Below are 19646 nucleotides of genomic sequence, written 5' to 3'. Positions count from 1 at the left end.
GAAATAAAGGAAATTTTAATTACAAAAAATGAATAGGTAGAAAAAGAACATTTACCCCTTATCCAAAGATACCATTTTCCTAGTTAGCTGTCAGAAACCACTCTAAGAAATGCAGGACTTCTCAAACAATTGCTTATAAAGTTTCATTATAAACGGTTTTGGGTAACAAAATATGGTACTCATTAAAAATAAGCCAGCTTTTGTACTACAGAATTTCCTTTCTTTCCTTCATCCAGCAAATGTTTATTGAGCCCCTAGGATGTAATTAAGCATCGTCCTAGCGCCATGGATAAAGCATGAACAAGACGGACTAAAATCCTGGCCAAGGTGGAACTTACTTTCTAGATGAGATAAGTGATAAGCAAGGAAATAAGGAAGAGGTCAAGTATGGATATTCTACACCATTCCATTGCCATTCTGCCATAATACCATCCTTTGGTTCAATGCTGCCGGAGGTGGTTTCAGTAAAATTATAACGTGAGAAAAGCCTTTTGCTATTTCAGATAAACCCTCTTGGCCCTGTTCTAAGGTAGATCTGTCTTTAAAGGATCACCATGATATAAACCAGGGATCAGCAAATTTTTTCTGTAATGAGTCACATGAAAATATTTTAGGCTTTGCAGGCCACCTATGATCTATGTCACATATTCTTCATTTTCTTTAACCCTTTAAAAATGAAAAATCACTCTGATCTCGCAGGCCACAAAGAACAGGCCGGGGCCGAATCCAGCCTGCAGCCACAGCTCTCCAACCCTGCCCCAAGACCTGAGGACCGTTGCTTTTAAGTGGCTCTGCTCAGTCCTACATTTCATGTTTCTTTTCTTTTTTTCTTTTTCTTTTTTGTAACTTTTATTCTTTCGCTCTTTATTATTCATTTGCCAAAATCTAACAAAACATTCTTTTCTAGAGCTGCAGTATTTCCAACTATCGCAGCCTCAGAGTCAGTTCTGAAGAGCAGGGCCAGCTGCTCTATTTCACACAAGCAACAGAAACAAGTTCCTGGCAGAAAACCCTTCTTAAGTCTGTACACTTCAGAGAGATACGGTGGAGCCTGTGCGCGCTCTCCACTGACTTCCCGGGCGCACACGCAAGGGCTGCCGTCCCCTTACCTTGCTGGAGGAACATCAATATTCGAAGAAACGACTTTTCGTTTTTGCTCCAGCAGACATATGGAGCGAGTGTTTTCTTTTTCATGGTCAAGGGCTCGGCTGGCTTTTTTGGTGTCTGTCGTTTTCACATCCTCCTCCATGGCCAAGGGGAACAAGTGTTGATGAGACACTTTTTTGCTAGAGTCACGTCTGACGTCCTCTGCTTGAAATGTGAAGGTCATTTCCCGCTTAATGCTCCCCACCTGTGAAAGGAAACGCAAACACTCTTACTTGTGCAAAATACCAGCTTTGCACGACTGTGCGCAGATGGTTGTGAGGACAGACCACAGACGCTGCCCTCCGTCCTCATCTTGAAGCTTTTATGGTTTAAATGGGAAAAATGTAACAGAAATAAAATGACGTTACATAGTAACATACAGTTGATGTATCATCTGTCATAACGCAAACAAGAAGCATGACAAATACAAGACTTTCAGACCACAAAAACTGTGAAGACTTGAAAGCATAAGTCTTCTAAAAAAAAATCTAAGAATTTAAGACATCACTGTTTTCTCTTCTACAACTGAGAAAACTCAAGTAAATAAATTATTAAATATTTTATGCTGATTATGTTTAACACAGGAGAGCCTTACATATAAACCAAGTCTTATCTTTGACTACGAATAGTGGTCTTAACCAGACTCTTTAGTTCATGAAGAAATGCTTTTTATCCTTTAGCTACAGCAGTTAAGATCTTATGAAATCGTTTCATTAGTATGATAAAAAAAGTCATATTAATTTTTCTTATCATTTTGACTAGATGCAGTGACGATGAAGGTTTAAGACAAATATAGAATTAAACCTCAGGGCATTGAATCCGGTTATTTCAGAATTTGTGATGACTGAAAGAAGGAGACTGAAGTCAAAAAAGGTTTTCGTAAGATGCCTGGGATTATAAATGAGGTTTGGGGCAAACTCGTTAAAGTCCTAAGTGTACGAAGAAGAACCAGATTCTCTGGTGACCTGGGGCCTCACTAACCAGGCAAGCATGTTTCACATCTGCACCTATAAGACATTTCACAGGTCCACACCGCCAGTCCAGCCCTCTCATCGAGTTACTCTGTGCAGTCAGTAAATCTTCCCTTATTCACTTAAATAGAAGATAGGCTCGTTTGTTTCTTTTTCATTTTAGGTCGGAGGAAAAGCACAAAGAGTTTGACCAAAAGATTTAGAATTATAGAAGCTCAAGCCACAAACATAACGCATTTTCAGAACAAAAGGAGAGTATGTGTGTTCGATAACAGCAGACACTGGCCAAGGAGGATATTAATGACTAGAAATTCTCAGACTAAAAATAAACTCTGAGGCATATGTGTGTTGGAGTCACAGGACCTGCCCACACATGAGCATCTCCAGAGCCCAGGGATGGCTTGTGCTTGGAATCCACTTGGCTGGAATGGATCTTCCACGTGAACACGGAGCTCTAACCTGTGCTCCCTCCCTTCCTGTCCCACACCTGGCAGGGAGAAGAGAAGACCTTTGCAGGGTGTGCCCGTGAGACCTAGCCCCAGCCAGCTCCTGGGCTGACCCAGGAGACGGTCAGCCACTTTTGGTTTACTCGCACTCATTAAAGAGTTACTATATTCTTTAGAATGCACTAAGGAAATAAAACAACAGTCCAAGAAAAATGAGTGCTTTTAAGAGCTAACTGTTTTAATGACATCAGTACACAACAGAAAGGATTAAGAAAACATTTCGAACTTCAAAAAATGCAGTGAATGTTCAATAAAAACGTAGTTTGGAAAAGTGACAAATGTAATCACAAATATTACAAATATCTATCACTAATCACTTTCTAGGCAACTCTTCCTGCCTGGAGGTGGGAGTGAGTGGGATGTGTTTTTTTCACATCCATAGCAGCTCCTCCCCAACATCTGTTACAATGGGAACACGCTAAACACCAGGCATAAAAGATGAAAACAAAGGCCTGGTTTTGATAATTATAAAGAGTTTCTCCCTGAGTGTCAAGTATTACATTAATTAAATATATAAGTAGCCATTAGTATCAAGTCGTAGCAATAATTGACTTCCACACCTCCCTTGGGGCCCCAGGACTGGTTAAATGAATTCCATCCCAGGAGAGGTGGGGTTGAGGGAGAATATTACAGGAAGCTCATCTTTTAGCTTCAAAATTTAGGGGAGAAAACCTAGCATCTAAAGCACAAATTGATACAAAGTAGAATAAATTTCCTATAGAAATGATGTTACAATTGTATGTCATGCTCTTAGCCAAGACTTCATAGTAAAATAAATTATAGTAATATTCATTAATGTAAGCTATAAATCTTCTATAATATATTCTAAACAAAAAATTAATCTCTCAATATTAATCAGGGAATCTTAGCAATATAATGGATTTCAAAGACAATTTAGCCCAGCTTTCTTGTTTAAAAATGGAATTAGAAAGAGTCAGAAATGACCAAAGAGGACAAAACAATGTAGAGATAAGTAAGAGAGGCTGATACTTTGAGTCACGGGTTCTGCTGTTTGTAAGGCTGGTGGATGGAGGGGGCAACAGGTGTAGATATTCACTATGTTCCTAGGCTTTAAAATTTACATATATATCACATGTTCTTTTTAATGTCATTTTATTCATATCAAATATTACGTTAAAAAGACTTTTTAAAAGGAGAGTTCACAGGGGAGAAGAGGGGGAAGCGAGTACATGAGGACCAATCTTGAGAAGTTGGGCTCAGAAATGGGCCAGACAGAAAGGGTGGTGGCTGGAGAGGATGTTGGACAAGGGAGAATGCTCTGGGATGGGAGATAATAGAGCATGTTTGACTGTTGAGGCAGAATGGGAAGAAAGAGATGAGTAAGGGTTTGTAGCAGCAGTCGAAGCGGACAGGACTAACATCCAGCTATTGTACCTCTAGCAGATTAGGAGGAGAAAGCAGCTACAGGAAGAGAGGATCCAATTTTTATGAGATTTCCAGAAAAGGCAAATCTATAAAGACAGAAAGCAGACCAGTGATTGCATGGGGCTGGAGGGGGGAGCAGGAACTGATTGCAAATGGGTACCAGAGAACTTTTTGCGGTGATGGAAATGTTCTAGATCTAGACTATAGTGATATTTGCTATCAATTTATTAAAAATTTGCTAACAATTTATTAAAAATCATTGGGGGCTGGGGTTAAATCATGGCGTAGTGGTTAAGTTCACACACTGCACTTTGGTGGCCCGGGGTTCACAGGTTTGGATTCTGGGTGTGGACCTAGCACAGCTCATCAAGCCATGCTGTGGCAGCATCCTACATAAAATAGAGGAAGATTGGCACACGTTAGCTCAGCGACAATCTTCCTCAAGCAAAAAGAGGAAGATTGGCAGCAGATGTTAGCTCAGGGCCAGTCTTCCTCACACACACACACAAGTCATTGAATTATATTTTACAATGGGATGAATGTTACTGTATGTGAATTATACCTCAATAATACTGTTAATTAAAAAAAAAAAAACAGGAAGAAACAACAAAACCAGGAGTAACTGATGTGGAAGGTGTCTTCTCAAGAACCCCCTACACCAAAAATTAGAAAACTGTGCTGCAAAGAGGCAGCCACAATGTCTACGGGTCTTTTTATTTTTTTTGGAACACAGGTAGTATTGCAATCCAGGCTGCTGCAAGCTTTTACAGTTATATCCTGCACACCAGTAAGATGGCGCCAAAATCCAGTCCCCACTCAACCCAGGTCCCCAGGCTTCTTCACCCATGGAGGAAGGATGTTTTTCTAATTCATCCACCCAGAGAAGAACTTTTTGTACTTCATCTGCCCAAAGAGGGCACTCTTATTTATTCTTTCCCCAGTTTACACAATGCCCTGGTGACAAAAGGAAACTCTTCAGGTGATCTACAGGGCTCATGCCAAGTTAGCTTCCTTCCTTGAAGCTGATATCAATTAAAAATGTGACTCATATGAGCTGACATTTTTGTTAATAGAAAAGCCGAGGCAATCTGAGAAATCACTGTCTACTACAGCTCCTAAGGAGGCAAAGGGTTCAACAACAAAAGACAGCCAGAAAAAACAAAACAGAACGAGAAGCCAGACAAATAATGAAGAAAAACAGCAGGACTGCTGACTAGCAATTTTCAGGAGAAAACACAAGGCGAAGGTTTAGGAATAATCTTGGTCTGGATTTAAAAGAAAAAAAAAGTGTTTCCTGCACAAGGAAGGTTCAATCTGACTGTATCAGACACTGATGAGTCTGGAGTTGGCAGTGGTAGTTGATTCCGGTAGCCACATTTCAAGATGGACATTGACAAATTGCAACAAACACAACAGGGTGATCAGGACGGCAAAAGATCTCACTGGGAGCAACTGGAATATTTTGTCTAGAAAACGGAAGGCTTATGGCCCACACCGCTGCTCGTACATATGTGTAGAGCAATCTTGAAGAAGAGGAATTTGAGTTCTTCTGTGTTCCTCTAGAACCAAGGTCAATGGCGCCCACTTCTGCTTCCAGCTAACTCCCTTCTGACTCTATGATTTACTCTCTCTTCTTCTTTTCGTCTTCTCACTCTTCTACCACATTGTGAATGAAACATTTTGTGCCTCTAAGAAATACTACTTTCTACTTATCTGTGTTTCCATGGACTCATAAACTGTTAAGCAGGTGGAATCTCAGAAACTATCTCATCTCACTTAAACTTTTTATTTTTCCCTGTTTTTGTAGAGTTTAAATGTACTTTTCATTTTTAAAAATGTTTATTACAAAATAAAGCCTTGTTAAAATTTCAATAGAAATGTGCGTAAAATAAAACGAGGAAAGCTTTTTATTCCTCCCCACTCTCCTTCCAACCCTGTGCAGTCAGGTCCCACCCCTAAACGGAACAGCTTTTAATAATTCACTGCAAAACTTCAAATGATTTAAAATGCATTAAATACCTATCTGTGTTTATATTATACTGTTTGGAGTGTCTAAACACAAACGTGATTACACTACATGCATTATTCTGCAACTTAATTCTTCACAATAAATCATGGGTATCTTTTCAGGTTAATAGTAGGTTTACTACATTTTAAAATTTTGAAGGTATAACATTTCACAAGATTATATTTTTAAACCAATCTCTTCTTGACGTTGAGGTACTTTTCAATTTTTCGTTATTAAAAATAATGGCACAGTGAACATCCTTGTGTATGTCTGCATATACCTTTATGCCCTTGTGCAAGGATTTCTGCAGGAAAAATTCCCAAAGGTTGGAATTGCTAAATCAAACAAACAAAATTTCCTTGATGGGGGAACAAAGTACGGAACAGCCATACAGGAGACACACCATGAAGTCACTAAAAAGAAGGTCATCAGAATACATCCATGGTCTATTAAGAGGAATACTTTTGTTCACGATCTATTAAGAGAAACAGGCAAGTTGCAGACTAGTATGTTAGGCATGATTTCACTGCTTTTAAAAAACAAAGTAGTTTGCTAAAAAGCTACTACACACCTTAAGAAACAGAAGACTGACCGGCCAGGAGAGCTCTTTCATTTCTTTTATAATTAGATACACATCCACACGTGTACAGACACACACACACAATTTGTAAGTGGTACGGTTATGGGAGATTTTTACTTAAGTTTGCAAATTTTAAAAATTTAAAATACAGAGACAATTTTTCTATGAGATTCATAAAAATTATAAGGAATCATGGTCTGTGCTGGTCAACATATGAGGAAATTGGCACTTCCAACCACTGCTGGTAGGAGTATACATGTTGACGGAGTATACATGTTGACGGAGGCCGCCTGGCAAAAGGGAGCAGATTTAATTGTGCACCCCCTTTGTTTTAGCAATTCTGCATCTAAGGGAAAATACAGACATGCACACAAGTATATTTATCAAAGAAGTTCTTAAATTATTAAGAAATGCAAATTTCCTAAACAACCGTCAATAAATTTTGAATTAAATATGAACAAATAATATGTAAGGTTAAAAACAGAGATATAGCTCTACACTTATTAAAATGGAAACATATTTCACATATTAATTCGAAAAAAAGGAAATCCAAATGAGTATATGTATATGACCTCAGGATGGAGGGATACGTATACATAAAGGGAGAAAAAATTCTGACTGGACATTCCAAAAGGTTAACAATGGTTTTCCTCGGGAGCAGAGTTATAAGCCAATTTTGCTTTCTCTCTTGTTTGTAATTTTTACAATGTTCATGTAAAGTTTGATATTTTAAAATCTATGAAGTTATTCTATTATGAAAAAATATACACCATTTTTATTTAAAGTTTCTTAAGAATCTGGCATTTATATAACCATGACTTTTTCTTCTACTAGCTTTCAGTTATTAGTATATATGCATATATTAAAGGAGAAAAGTGAATTATCTAAAATAATACTTCTACTTGCACTATTACTTCCACTGATCATCAACATCTCAGACATATCGTACCATACCAACTACCACTGGATTCCTTCTTCTTACGCAACAGAGGCCCCTCATACAGCACATCACAGACACAGGCATTATCCAGAGTAATTTCTTGCAAGAGAACAAAGCTCCAGTGTTCAATTACATAAGAATACTACCAATTACTGAGTTAACTGACAAATAAAACTCAAAGTTTTTATTCCAATGAACAGCTTTTGTTTTCCTAGAAGAAGATAAACAGCATATCTATAAATATGATATACTTGGGAAAATTACAATTTTTTCACAAGAAGTTAACAGTATCTATTTAAATCTTGAATTTCTCTAAATGGTGTCCTTTGTAAATTGAATGCAGATTTCTAAGACACGGACTGAGGCTCATCAGCCTTTCTCAAAACAAAAACATCTGGTTTCCATAGGAGAATTATAACAGCGCATCAGAAAAGAGGACGGCTTCTGACACCAGCCCACTTAACTTGATCAATTCTTCTGTCTATACCCAAATGCCTTCGAGGTCACCTTAATCCTAACACCCTTCCTACGGATTTATAGCAGTAAGATGCCAAAAGGCATGTGTCAACACTCACTCTTAGAAACTGTCCTTGCTTACTCATTTCAACCCAATAAGATTTGAAGAGCTGGCTCTGGATATTAACTGGATTTCTAGGAACAATGTGCAGAAAGCCAACCCATTTGCCTGTTGGGGCTTTCTGTATAGTAAGAAAGTTGTATAGAAATTCTGGAAAAGAGAACGAAATTCAGGCCACAGCAAAAATGGCTCCTGGAGAGCAAGCCATGGGAGATATGGGATGGTCCAACCGGCAGAACAACTCTTTAAGACTTCCATTCGCCAGGAAAGCACACAGTCACATCCGACAAACTTTACAGAGAATTTTTCGTATTTGAGATTGTGTTTCCCCACATTAGGATTTACTCTAAAAACTTCCTTTGAAAACACATAACTAGACATTATATATTTAGTGACTGATGACAATGACACGTCAACTACAGTGTGGAACACGAAATCAGACCCACAGATTTTAAAGCACGTTACAAAAGAAGCAAAGGATATATCAGTAACAGGAACAACTGATTTTTTAATTAACTTAAAATACTACCACTAACGGTCATGCTCAAAGAAAGATTAGACTTGAGTCAATTGATAAAGACCATGTCCAAAAATAGTCAACAGAACTCTACTCCTCACTTCAGATTAAATTCTTCAAATTTCACGCTAGGTACACAGAAAAACAAGGTGAATGGCAAATCTATGCAGTGCTAACGAACAGCTATAGCAGAAACACTTTAAAAACGATTGCTTCCAATTGTTAGCCCATTGATTATATTATTCCCTGGGCCCTCTGAAACCAAGGAAGTGTTTTTTTGACTGCTTTATACTCCGTATATTATTTCTCTACACCAAGACGAGTAGAGTCACTGGCAGAGGAAAATCAGACTGGTTTGGTGATCTGATGATGGGGCGAGAAATAAAACTCAGTCCAACAGAGTTGAAACCTGGAGTTAAGTTTTGGAACCACGCCTTCCAACCGCACAACTACACTATCTCAGCAATCAGTGTTGTTAATGCTGGGTTTACTACAGCAAGTTTTAACTTTAATATCTTGACAATTTAATATTCAATGAAGTGTGACTTGGCTTGCCTAATGGCAGATCAGTCAGCCGCACACTTAGGAGAGAAAGTGATTGCAAAAATCTTTGGCTGAAGTTTCAAGCCTTTTATTAACATTATGCAAGTGAGAACACACAACTTGAGTATTTTTAAAAATCCTCTCGGAAAAGCCCTGAACAGAAATATCTATTTCTGTAAAGCCCAATATTAAATTCAAGCTCAGCTAACGTGACCTGTATATTTTTTCCAACCAAATGTACGGAGAGAGGGGAAATCAACACTAATGTGGGTCGACTCTACTGGATTTAACTTCTGTATACAGAATTTTGAACTTACCACATAAATTAGGCATTCCATTTGTTTTATATAAGTCAAAATTTAACTCAACCAATCACATCCAATCCATGTGAGAGTTCTGTGCTCCTTACCTTCAGAATATGTCCAGAGTGCAGTCACTTCTCACCACCTCAGAGTTATCAGAACTCGACTCTGTCAACTCACCATCATCTCTTGCCTGGATTTGTGTAACAGTCTCTTCCCTGGATCCCTGTTTCCATCCTTGTCCAGCCTTCCCCATCTCCCAGTTCCTTCTCAATAACAGTAGGCAGCCTCATTCCCTAAAAACCAGAGTCTGATCATACCCCTCCTCAGCTCAGAACCCTCTGGATCCACATTTCACACAGAATAAAAGCCAAAGTCCTTGCAGGGGTCTCTAAGGCCCATTCGATCTGGCCCCCCTCTATCCTTCTTTCTCCTTCTCCTACTTCCTCCCTCCACTCCCACCTCTCCCCCCTCTCCCCTATCCTTGCTGGCCCTGAACGTGCCAGCAGCACCCTGCCCCAGGGCCTTTTCACTGGCTGCCCCATCTTCCAGGAATGCTCCTCCTTCAGACATCCACGCTGCTTGCTTCCTCACCCCTTCAGTCTTTGCTCAGACAGCTCTCTCTCTGCAAAACCAACCCTGACCACCCTATTTACAACTGCTGCGCTCCCTCCCACTCCTCACCTCCATAGTCTAAAATAAATTTACTCTTTATTATGTCTAAGGTCTGGGCTGCACCACCAGAATATTAGGTCTATGAGGGTGGACATTTTTTGTTTTGTGTACTGACGTTTCCCAGCACAGAGAAGAGTGTCTGAGACAGAGTGGGCCCCCAATAAGCACTCGGGGAATAAACAAATGAGTCAATTTTCAGGTGATTATATGTGCTCTAATGGCAGCACCCACTAATCAAAGTCTCAGGATGATGGGTGCCAAGTTCCTAGAGCTGCAGAGGGTGGGGTCACAGAATCCCTCGGTCCAAAAGAAATTTCCTAAGCTACCAAGAAGGAAACAGGGAACCGTGCTGTCATTTGGGGAAGAAATAGGTGAAAAATAAGTACAGGGTGGCCGCCACCTTAATCCTTTCCTTATCAAGTATCCAACTTTATTTCAGGAGGACTTTACCTCCAGGAAGGCAACCTTACTTTATAATAAAATGTCGGGAGAAAACAGCGTTCATTTTACTTTTAAATTAAGGGACTCTGAAGCTACAAATATCACCAGGTTAACCCAGGACAAATCTGTAAAGAGATAATAAGGCCGAACTTCAGATCCAAGTCCCAGTTCAAGTTACCTAAGTTTTGAAACTCCTGGGGAGTGAGGCTTCCTGGAGAGTAAGGTGTTAAGGGTGGTCCTCCAGCAGCCAGGCCGGCCGGGGGGATGCCCAGGAACACTTCCTCCCACTTGTCTGAGGCTCTCAGCAGATCCAGTCCACTTACTCTCCAAAGAGTTCTGACATTTACAGTCAGGAATAACAATGACGATGATCCACACTATTTCTTCCACATCTGGCTTGTAGGGATTATATTTGCCAGTGGAATTCGGGCCCCACCTGAAGCTTTTCCTTAGAAGTTTCTTTCTGAAGGAGAACAGGCCGCTGCTTTGCTGAGGGACAGTGAACCAACAGAAGACTTGTCCACACCAATTGCTAGGACTGCCACGCAGAGCCTCGCTGGCTGCCACTGCCAGGAGGAGCCGGGGACCCTGGGCACAGAACAGATCTTCGCGGCTCTGACCTTTCTTCCCTGGAGCCTCTCCCCGAGGGGCCGCACGGTCTCTTCTCACTGGGACCTTCCCCTGGAGCACACCAAACAGAGGGACCACAGACTTCACAGAGCCTTTCAACGCCCCCTACTGGAGCCCATCCCCCATATCCTTGAAGTCTCCTCCCCATCTCTACTGAGCGTCCCTGAGCCCTTCTGTCCCCACCTGGCCTGAGTCCTAGGCACAAACACACAGCCAGAAAGAGGAGATGCACGGGGACCCAGTTACAGTTCATTTTCTCCATGGGTTTCACAGTTATTTGCCAATGACCTGAGAATCGAACCAGACTTTAAAACGTGGTTTCTCTGACCAAACCACACATTTCACAGAAGTGGTTGGAACAGAACTTTTCGGTAAGTTGGAGAACGTCGTTCTGATATGTATAAATCAAAGGGCAAGTCAGTTCTCGAAGAGAATAGTGCACAACTTCTCTGGACACGAACAGGCCCAACGAAATCCTTTCAGGAATCTGATCTGAGAGACTCAGACAACTGATACCAATTAGTGGTTGACAACTGACTAGAAGTGGCAACAAGGGTGACCAGGCCAGGCCACGTGCACACAAGAAAGTAGAGAAGTCAGGGAAGAGCGAGGAGGAGGGTGGAACAGACTCCGGAGAGAAACAGCAACAGGGGGCAGGAGAACCCTCAGCCAGACTAGGGGTCTTGGAGTTGCTCATTGCCCACACACTTCCAGCCCTTGTCTGCACGGAGAGCACTGTCTGGGGGGGGTGTCTCTGTGCTTGATCACCATTATCTCTCTCCTCAGAACCATAATCCCCACCCCACGCACCTCACTCCACCTGTTTTTTGTTTTCTTTGGTAAAACCTGAACTGATTTCAACCTCTTGCAACAAAAAGAGTTGGACTAACTAACCCAATACCTAGAGTTCCTTTGGCAATAAGAACTATAAAAAAAGCTTTGCAAATTCATCAGTGGTTGCCACTGTCTAACACCACTGCTGTAATTTTCAGAGCAGATTCAGAAGCAGATTTTTAAGTAAAAAAGAATATTGGTTGCTAAAGGTTCTTCCTTAAATATATGTTTCATTTAAAATACAATTTATCATTCCTTTGAGCAGTAAACAGCAGGTGAAATTAAAAACTTAAGTTGAAAACTAATGAATTCACATTTTAGCTCGTTCTGCTCTTAATTTACAGGCAGCCAATCACTTTTACTAGCTGCACAGATGACTAAATAAAATCTGTGAATAAATGCAGCTAGAGTGTGTTGAAGAAATTAAGCAGTGCATATTAGAATAAACTTGTAAATATGCTTATCATCAATTTAATTCTGTGAAATAAAGGTCCAATTGGTGTGTAACATAGTAGATGAGCATATGAGGGAGAATGCCTCCCACTTGAAGACAGTCTTTGACAAGAAGGGAGACGGCTCAACCGAAGAAGCCGGCTAACCCATGATAAACGAGTGGAGAAAGACCTGAAGATAACACTCCTTCCTGCCTGTGGACTTTGGGCTAGCTCAGCCAGCTATAATAAATACACAAGTAGGTGTGTGTGTGTGAGTGTGTTTGAGTGTGTGTGCAGGCATGCATAAATGAATAAATATAACACCCCCATACGCATATCTCCTAGTAGTTCTGCTCCTGCTAGAACCCTGACTGATACAATATGAAACTTGGTATAAAGTGTTTATGCTTTACCCATCTCTCTCTCCTCTAGTGATCCAGAAGTTACTTGGAGGCAGAGAACAAGTTTTGATCAGTTTTCTTTTCCTTTTTTTTTTTTTTTGAGGAAGATCAGCCCTGAGCTAACATCTGCTGCCAATCCTCCTCTTTTTGCTGAGGAAGATTGGCCCTGAGCTAACATCCACGCCCATCTTTCTCTACTTTATATGTGGGACGCCTGCCACAGCATGGCTTGATGAGCAGTGCATAGGTCCACACCTGGGATCTGAACCAGCGAACCCCGGGCTGCTGAAGTGGAGCGTGTGAAGGTAACCGCTATGCCACCAGGCTGGCCCCGAGTTTTGCTCAGTTTTGTATCCCGGATAAATGCATACTTGGCACATACTGAGTGCTTGATAAATGTTCCCTTAATGAATGTAATTGTGACGGTAATATGGCAACGGGGCCAGCTTAGAAGAGCTGAAAGGAAGATCTATAAAATCAGGAGACAACACTGATTGCTATTCGACATTCGCAATACTCTAAAGTGTACAGAAGACAATTAACAATGACAATAATAGTAGCTGTAGTAATAATAATGGATACATTTATTAAGCCCTTACTAAGTACGAGACACTGCATCAAAATTTCTTCATACACATTATTTCACTCCAATCCCCAAAATCCTAAAAGGAAGATCTCATTATCCAAACCTTACAGGTAAGGAAGCTAAGTCCCAGAGAAGTTACATAACTGGTTCAACGTCTCACAGATCTGTCCCCTGCCCCACGCTCTCCTGTGTTTCCCTCTCCACTGGGTATTTCTCACCAGCAGTCAAACAGGCTCCGATATCTCTTACCTTAAAAAAACCCTTCTTTTGACCTCTGATCCTGCTCAGCTCCTGCCCCTCTGCTGTATTCCTCGTCACCGTCAACTTATCAATAGAGATGTCCACATGTGCTCTCTCCACTTCCCCACCTCCTACTTACTCTTGGACTTACCGTAACTGATTTCTACTTCCACCAAAAACGAGAAAACATGCTTTTGCTAGTGTTACCACTGAACCGCATATCCCTAAATTTAATAAGAACGTGCTTTTCAATTTCCATTCTCAACAGTACTAAACACAATTAGCCTCCTTTTCTTGGCTTTCTCATACCGGGACCTGTCCCAATTCTTTCTTGTGGAATAAGACAACAGAATCCTCCAGCTAGTTGAAGCAGAAAGAGGGTTATTGGTAGTTCCTAAATCTCCAAGAAGCCTAGAGTGTCAGGCTGCGATGTTCAACAGGACAAATGCAGGGAGCCAGGAGAAAAGCCCAACCACGTCACAAGTTTGAACAGCAAAAGTTCAGCAGCACTGCCTCTCACCACTCAGACCCCACGACAGGGGTGCCGAAAGCGAGAACTTCCGCAACAGGTGCCGCATCAGTATCAGGAAACTTGATGCTGTGTTTGCCAGAAGATCTCTTCTGTACTTGCTACCCTGACACAGCCTTACCTGTGCCTCTTGTCACATGCCTCATGGGGGTGCAATGCCTTGGCAGAACCTCAGTCACACACAGAATTCTAGCTGCAAGGTATTCTGGGAAATTCTGGCCACAGAGGCATAGGAAAACAATACAGAAGGGGATGGCAGAGGGTGAGAATGAGCCAATCTACAGGACCTGCCAGACCCCCATGTTTCTGGATTTCTTTTTTTTTCTTTGCAGCCTCCTCTGTCTGCTACCCCCAACATGTATTTTTTTTTTTTTAAAGATTGGCACCTGAGCTAACAACTGTTGCCAATCTTTTTTTTTTTTTCTTCCTGCTTTTTCTTCCCAAATCCCCCCAGTACATAGTGGTATATTTTAGTTTCGGGGTCCTTCTAGATGTGGCATGTGGGATGCTGCCTCAGCATGGCCTAATGTCTGCACCCAGGATCTGAACCGGCGAAACCCTGGGCCGCTGAAGCAGAGTGCGCGAACTTAACCACTCAGCCACGGGGTTGGCCCCCCCAACACATATCTTTAATGTACTACTTCTCTCTATTTCTACTGCCACCATTGTTATTCATGTGAACTATGGACTACTACAATAACTTCTATTCTAATCTACCCTCTTTTGCTCTTAACTCCCAAGAATCTACATGTTACTCAGAGAGCCAATAAGAAAGAAGATGATTTTGTAACTTTAATATACCATACAAAAATATTATTGGTAATAAACCATAGTTCTAAGTTATAACTATTAAAACACATCCTTTGAGTAGGCAGCTACCTATCTGACATGGCTTGAAGGCACCAGAAAGATCCCTGGTTGAGATAGACATCCCATTGTTTAGGAATGATGCTGGAAATTCTATCCATAGTGTTAAACCATATTTATATCATTAACTCTGCATCCCTGGTTGAACCATAAATATCCCAAGGGAGGGAGTTGATGTTGGCTGTGAAGTCATGTAAAACGAATCAAATCCCAGCCCTGCCACATGTTAGATGGTGGATCTGGGGATGTTTTTTAACCTCTCTGCACTTCAAGATCTGGTCCCCATCTATAAAATAGGGATGATAGGTTGGTTGAAAGGATCAAATGGAAATATCTAGTAAAGTGACTGACACGTGGTAAATAGGCAATGAACTGTAGCCCTTCTCTCTGGCAATACCTTCCTGAGAATTAGTGTGTAAGGATTAACGCCCAGTGTGCTCATTAGTGAAAGGTAAAGTATTGTACAACCTGACACAGCTTAGTGTGCAAGAGAGACTACAAACACACAGAAAAGGAGGTGCTCAGAGAGAATGCTTAGGGGCCACTGAGGGCAGCCAGAGGTAGGTGAAGCTTCTAGGAACCATGAGTGGGAAGGGAGTCAAAAGAAAAACAGAAACAGCAATAAAACCAGGACGAGATCATGAAATGCATCTCACCCTCTTAAAAGCTTCTGCCTGGAGTGAGCCCGGTGGGGTGCCATCGATGCCTCTCACCACTGTCCACATCACTCCACTCCCTGAGCTCTCAGCTCACTCCGGAAAGCACAGGAAATGGGAACCCCAGTGGAAGACGGGCAGGAAGCAGGAAGAGGAAGTGTTCGGCAAGGGCACATCACTCCTTGCTTTACTGTGTGTGTCAGAGCCGATTCAACAACAGTAGCAATCTTCCTCAAGTCAACGGGATCCCACACTTGAGTCTCTCTAACAGCGACAGAGGGCAAGCCTGTGAGCCAGATAACACGCCAAGGAGACGCTTTCCTTCTCCTCTGCCAACAGCCTGCATTCATCTTCAACTCAAGAAGGGAGCCAGGAGACAGCTCTACTTTGGCAGTTGCTAAAATGTACCCATGACTGTTTACCGCCGCAAACTACGTAGGAAAAATTATTTTTTACCAACATTTTTTATATATTTGGCCCATGGACTAACTCAATTTATAGTTTTCTAAATAAACAGGAACCTTATATTAGGATAATCTTTACTAATTCAGTAAAATAGGAACTTTGTATTAGTTTGTATATTCTAGAAGGGTGCCATTTAAGTCAGTACTTTCAAAGACAGAATTTGTGGGAGGTGGGATTTTGTAAGTCGTTTTACAGGCTTTATATACAAACCTTCTCTTTACAAACACAACTGTGTGGCCCTGACATCCCAGGTATAAAAAAAAATGAACCTTGGCTGGCAGCCAAATAGGACTTCTCACAGGACCCTAGACAGAGCAAATGATTAATACGTGTTTGTGAATGTCAAAGGTCACACGTTCAGTTTTTTAAAAGTTGAAGTCTTTTGCTCATGTGTTAGCTATTTGAAGGATACTCTACAAAAAGAAGGTAAAATATGAATAAGCCATAATTTATTCTCTAGCTTCAAAAGGCAAAGAAGTTGTTTACAGCCAGAAACATGTACATTCTTCCAGGAAAACAGCAGACAAGTGATAGACACTATATAAACACCTTCTGTATCTCCGCATAACACACAATTTTTAAGTATATGTTAATACATTAATTCCCAACTAAAACGCCTCTTAATTTTCTTATTTAAGGATCATTTTCATGGAACTCTTTATAAAAGAGGTTGTATAAAAGATTTCAAAGAAGATAAAAATTCTAAAGCTTGAATATTTATTCCAACCCACACATATACCAGTCTCCTTTTTCCCAGTGATAATGAGAAAGGAAGATATTGTAGTAGACCTTTGAAAAGAGTGTTTGCTTAAAAAGTAGTCATTAATTCAATAAATATTTTTACTAGGTATTGTAGGCACAAGGCATAACAGTGATATACACATATGTATGTGTGTGTGTGCATGCATGCATGCATGTGTGTGTATCTGTGTGTGTGTGTGTGTGTGTATTAAGAAGGTATAAAGGTCCCTACACTCATGGAGCTTGCAGATCAGTGGGAATGGGGAGGAGGGGCATAAATAAAAGAATCCCACGAACATAAGTAATACTACAACTGCAACAAATGCTCTGATAGAGAGGTACGTGGGGAAGCTATGAGCACACGAGAAGGGAAAAATCAGAGAGGTCTGGGTAGGCTACTCTGAGAAAGCATCTTCGTCGATTCGGGCTGCTATAACAAAAATACCATTGAATGGCTGGATTGAACAACAAGCATTTATTCTCCATAGTTCTGGAGGCTGAGAAGTCCAAGATCAAGGTGCTGGCAGATTTGGTGTCTGGTGATTGCTGGCTTCCTGGTCCACAGAGAGCTGTGTCCTCATGGCAGAGAGAGTGAGCTCTGGACTCTTTCCAAGGACACCAATCTCATCATGGCGGCTCTACCCCATAACCTCATCCAAATCTACTTACCTCCCAAAGACCTCACTTCCAAATACCATCACACTGAGGATTGGGCTTCAACACACAAATTTGGGGGGAACACACACATTCCGTCCACAGCAGGAAGTGATGGTTGGACTGAGGTCTGATGACAGGTGGAGCTACCTACGTGAAGAGCGGTTGTGGCAGGAAGGCATGACAAGTTTAAGAACTTGAAAGAAAACCACCAAGGTTGGAGACCAGAGGACGGGATGATATAGGGCATACGACAAGGCCAAAGAGATAGAGGTGGTCAGACCACATGTTATGGGCTGAATTATGACCCTCCCCCCATCCACATGTCGAAATCCTCACCCCCAGCACCTCAGAATGTAACCATATTTGGAGATAGGGTCTTTAAAGAGGTAATTAAGGTAGCGTGAAGTCACATGGGTGGGCCCTAATCCAATATGACTGATGCTCTTATAAGAAAAGGAGATGAGGCCAGAGACAACATGCAGACTGAGGGATGAACATGTGAGGACACAGCGAGAAGGTGGCCATCTTCGAGCCTAGGAGGCAAGGAAACCAAACCTGCCAGCACCTTGATTGTGGATTTTGAGCTTCCAGAACTTTGAGAATACAAATTTCTGTTGCTTTAGCAACAGAGTCTATGGTATTCTGTTACGGCAGCCTTAGCAAACTAAGGCCACACAGGGAATGGTAAAGACTGTGCTCTTGATCCTAAGACCATGGAATCCACGGATGGGTTTACGCTGGGGGGGAGGAGTTACAGATCACATGTGCCTTTCGCTCTGGCTGCAGGGCCAAGGTGAACTGCAGAGAGGCTGAGTGGATGCAGGGTGCGGGAGGCTGACTAACGGCCCCGGAGACATGCGCAGTCCGCTCCCTGCAACCCGTGAATGTTATCCTACAAACTCACTCTGCAGCTGAGGTTCAGTTAAGGATCGTGAGACAGGGAGAGTCTCCTGAATTATCCAGGTGGGCCCTGACTGTAACGACAAGTGTCCTTCCAAGAGGGAGGCGGAGGGAGATTTCATAGCAGAAGAGAAGGGTATGTAATGACGGAAGCAGAGAGCGGAGCGAGGCGCTTTGAAGATTGAGGAGGGGCCTCTTAAACGCGGAACACAGGCCGCCGCTGGAGCTGGAAAAGGCAAGGAAACGGACTTACCCCTACAGCCTCCGGAAGGAGCCAGCCCCGCCAACACCCCGACTTTAGCCCAGCTGAGAACCAGGGTGAACGTCTGCCCTCCAAAACAGTACGAGAACGAAATTTGTGTTGTTTTAAGCCACTACATTTGTGTAATTTGTTACAGTGGGATCAGGAACCCAATACATGGGGAGATCACTGGGAGGCCGCGAGCAGGAGCCTGGGAGAGAGATGCTCGGATGGTGGTGGCAGGGATGGCGAGAAGCGGACTTACTTGAGACACACGTAGGAGGTAAAATCAACAGGGGTGCATGTCGGGTTTGATCTGGAGGAGAGCTGACCAAGAGGGAGCCAGCGAGCAGCGCTGTGTTCTTTACCTTCGGACAATGACAGCCAGACAGGTTGACCGTCCTACCCTGGGAGCAGACATCTGACTGGGTGCTTCAAGATTTGAAGGCAGGCAACAAGAGCTGTTCTCATTTTACTTCATCTCGGAGTTTTTAAGTTTTAAAAATCTACTTCCAAACTATGCTAATGCTATACGCTAATAAAATTTTATGTGGAGACAACCAAAACACTTAGTTTTAAAAATGTTTCTGGGGGCTGGCCTGGTGGCGCAGCGGTTAAATGTGCACAATTCCGCTTCGGTGGCCCGGGGTTTACCGGTTCAGATCCCGGGTGCCGACATGGCACCACTTGTCAAGCCATGCTGTGGTAGGCATCCCACATAGAAAGTAGAGGAAGATGGGCACAGATGTTAGCTCAGGGCCAGTCTTCCTCAGCAAAAAGAGGAGGATTGGCAGCAGATGTTAGCTCAGGGCTAATCTTCCTCAAAAAAATAAAATAAAAATAAAAATACTTCTGAATGTGGACTATTTCTTG

General features: G+C 42.0%; 1 protein-coding gene across 2 annotated transcripts in view; it reads right to left on the bottom strand.

The window, feature by feature from the left end:
- ZNF704 (zinc finger protein 704) overlaps positions 1-19646 on the bottom strand; it is a 202659-nt gene that overhangs the window by 156230 nt on the left and 26783 nt on the right. For both annotated transcript variants that reach the window (XM_070481001.1, XM_044780319.2), the window contains exon 2: positions 1110-1351. In XM_070481001.1, coding sequence (XP_070337102.1) covers positions 1110-1330 — 221 coding nt within the window. In that variant the 5' untranslated portion in view covers positions 1331-1351. The remainder of the gene's footprint in view (positions 1-1109; positions 1352-19646) is intronic.

This window comes from Equus asinus, chromosome 12 (assembly GCF_041296235.1).
Source record: "Equus asinus isolate D_3611 breed Donkey chromosome 12, EquAss-T2T_v2, whole genome shotgun sequence".
Lineage (NCBI taxonomy): Eukaryota > Metazoa > Chordata > Mammalia > Perissodactyla > Equidae > Equus > Equus asinus.
This window is presented reverse-complemented; position numbering and strand designations above follow the sequence as displayed.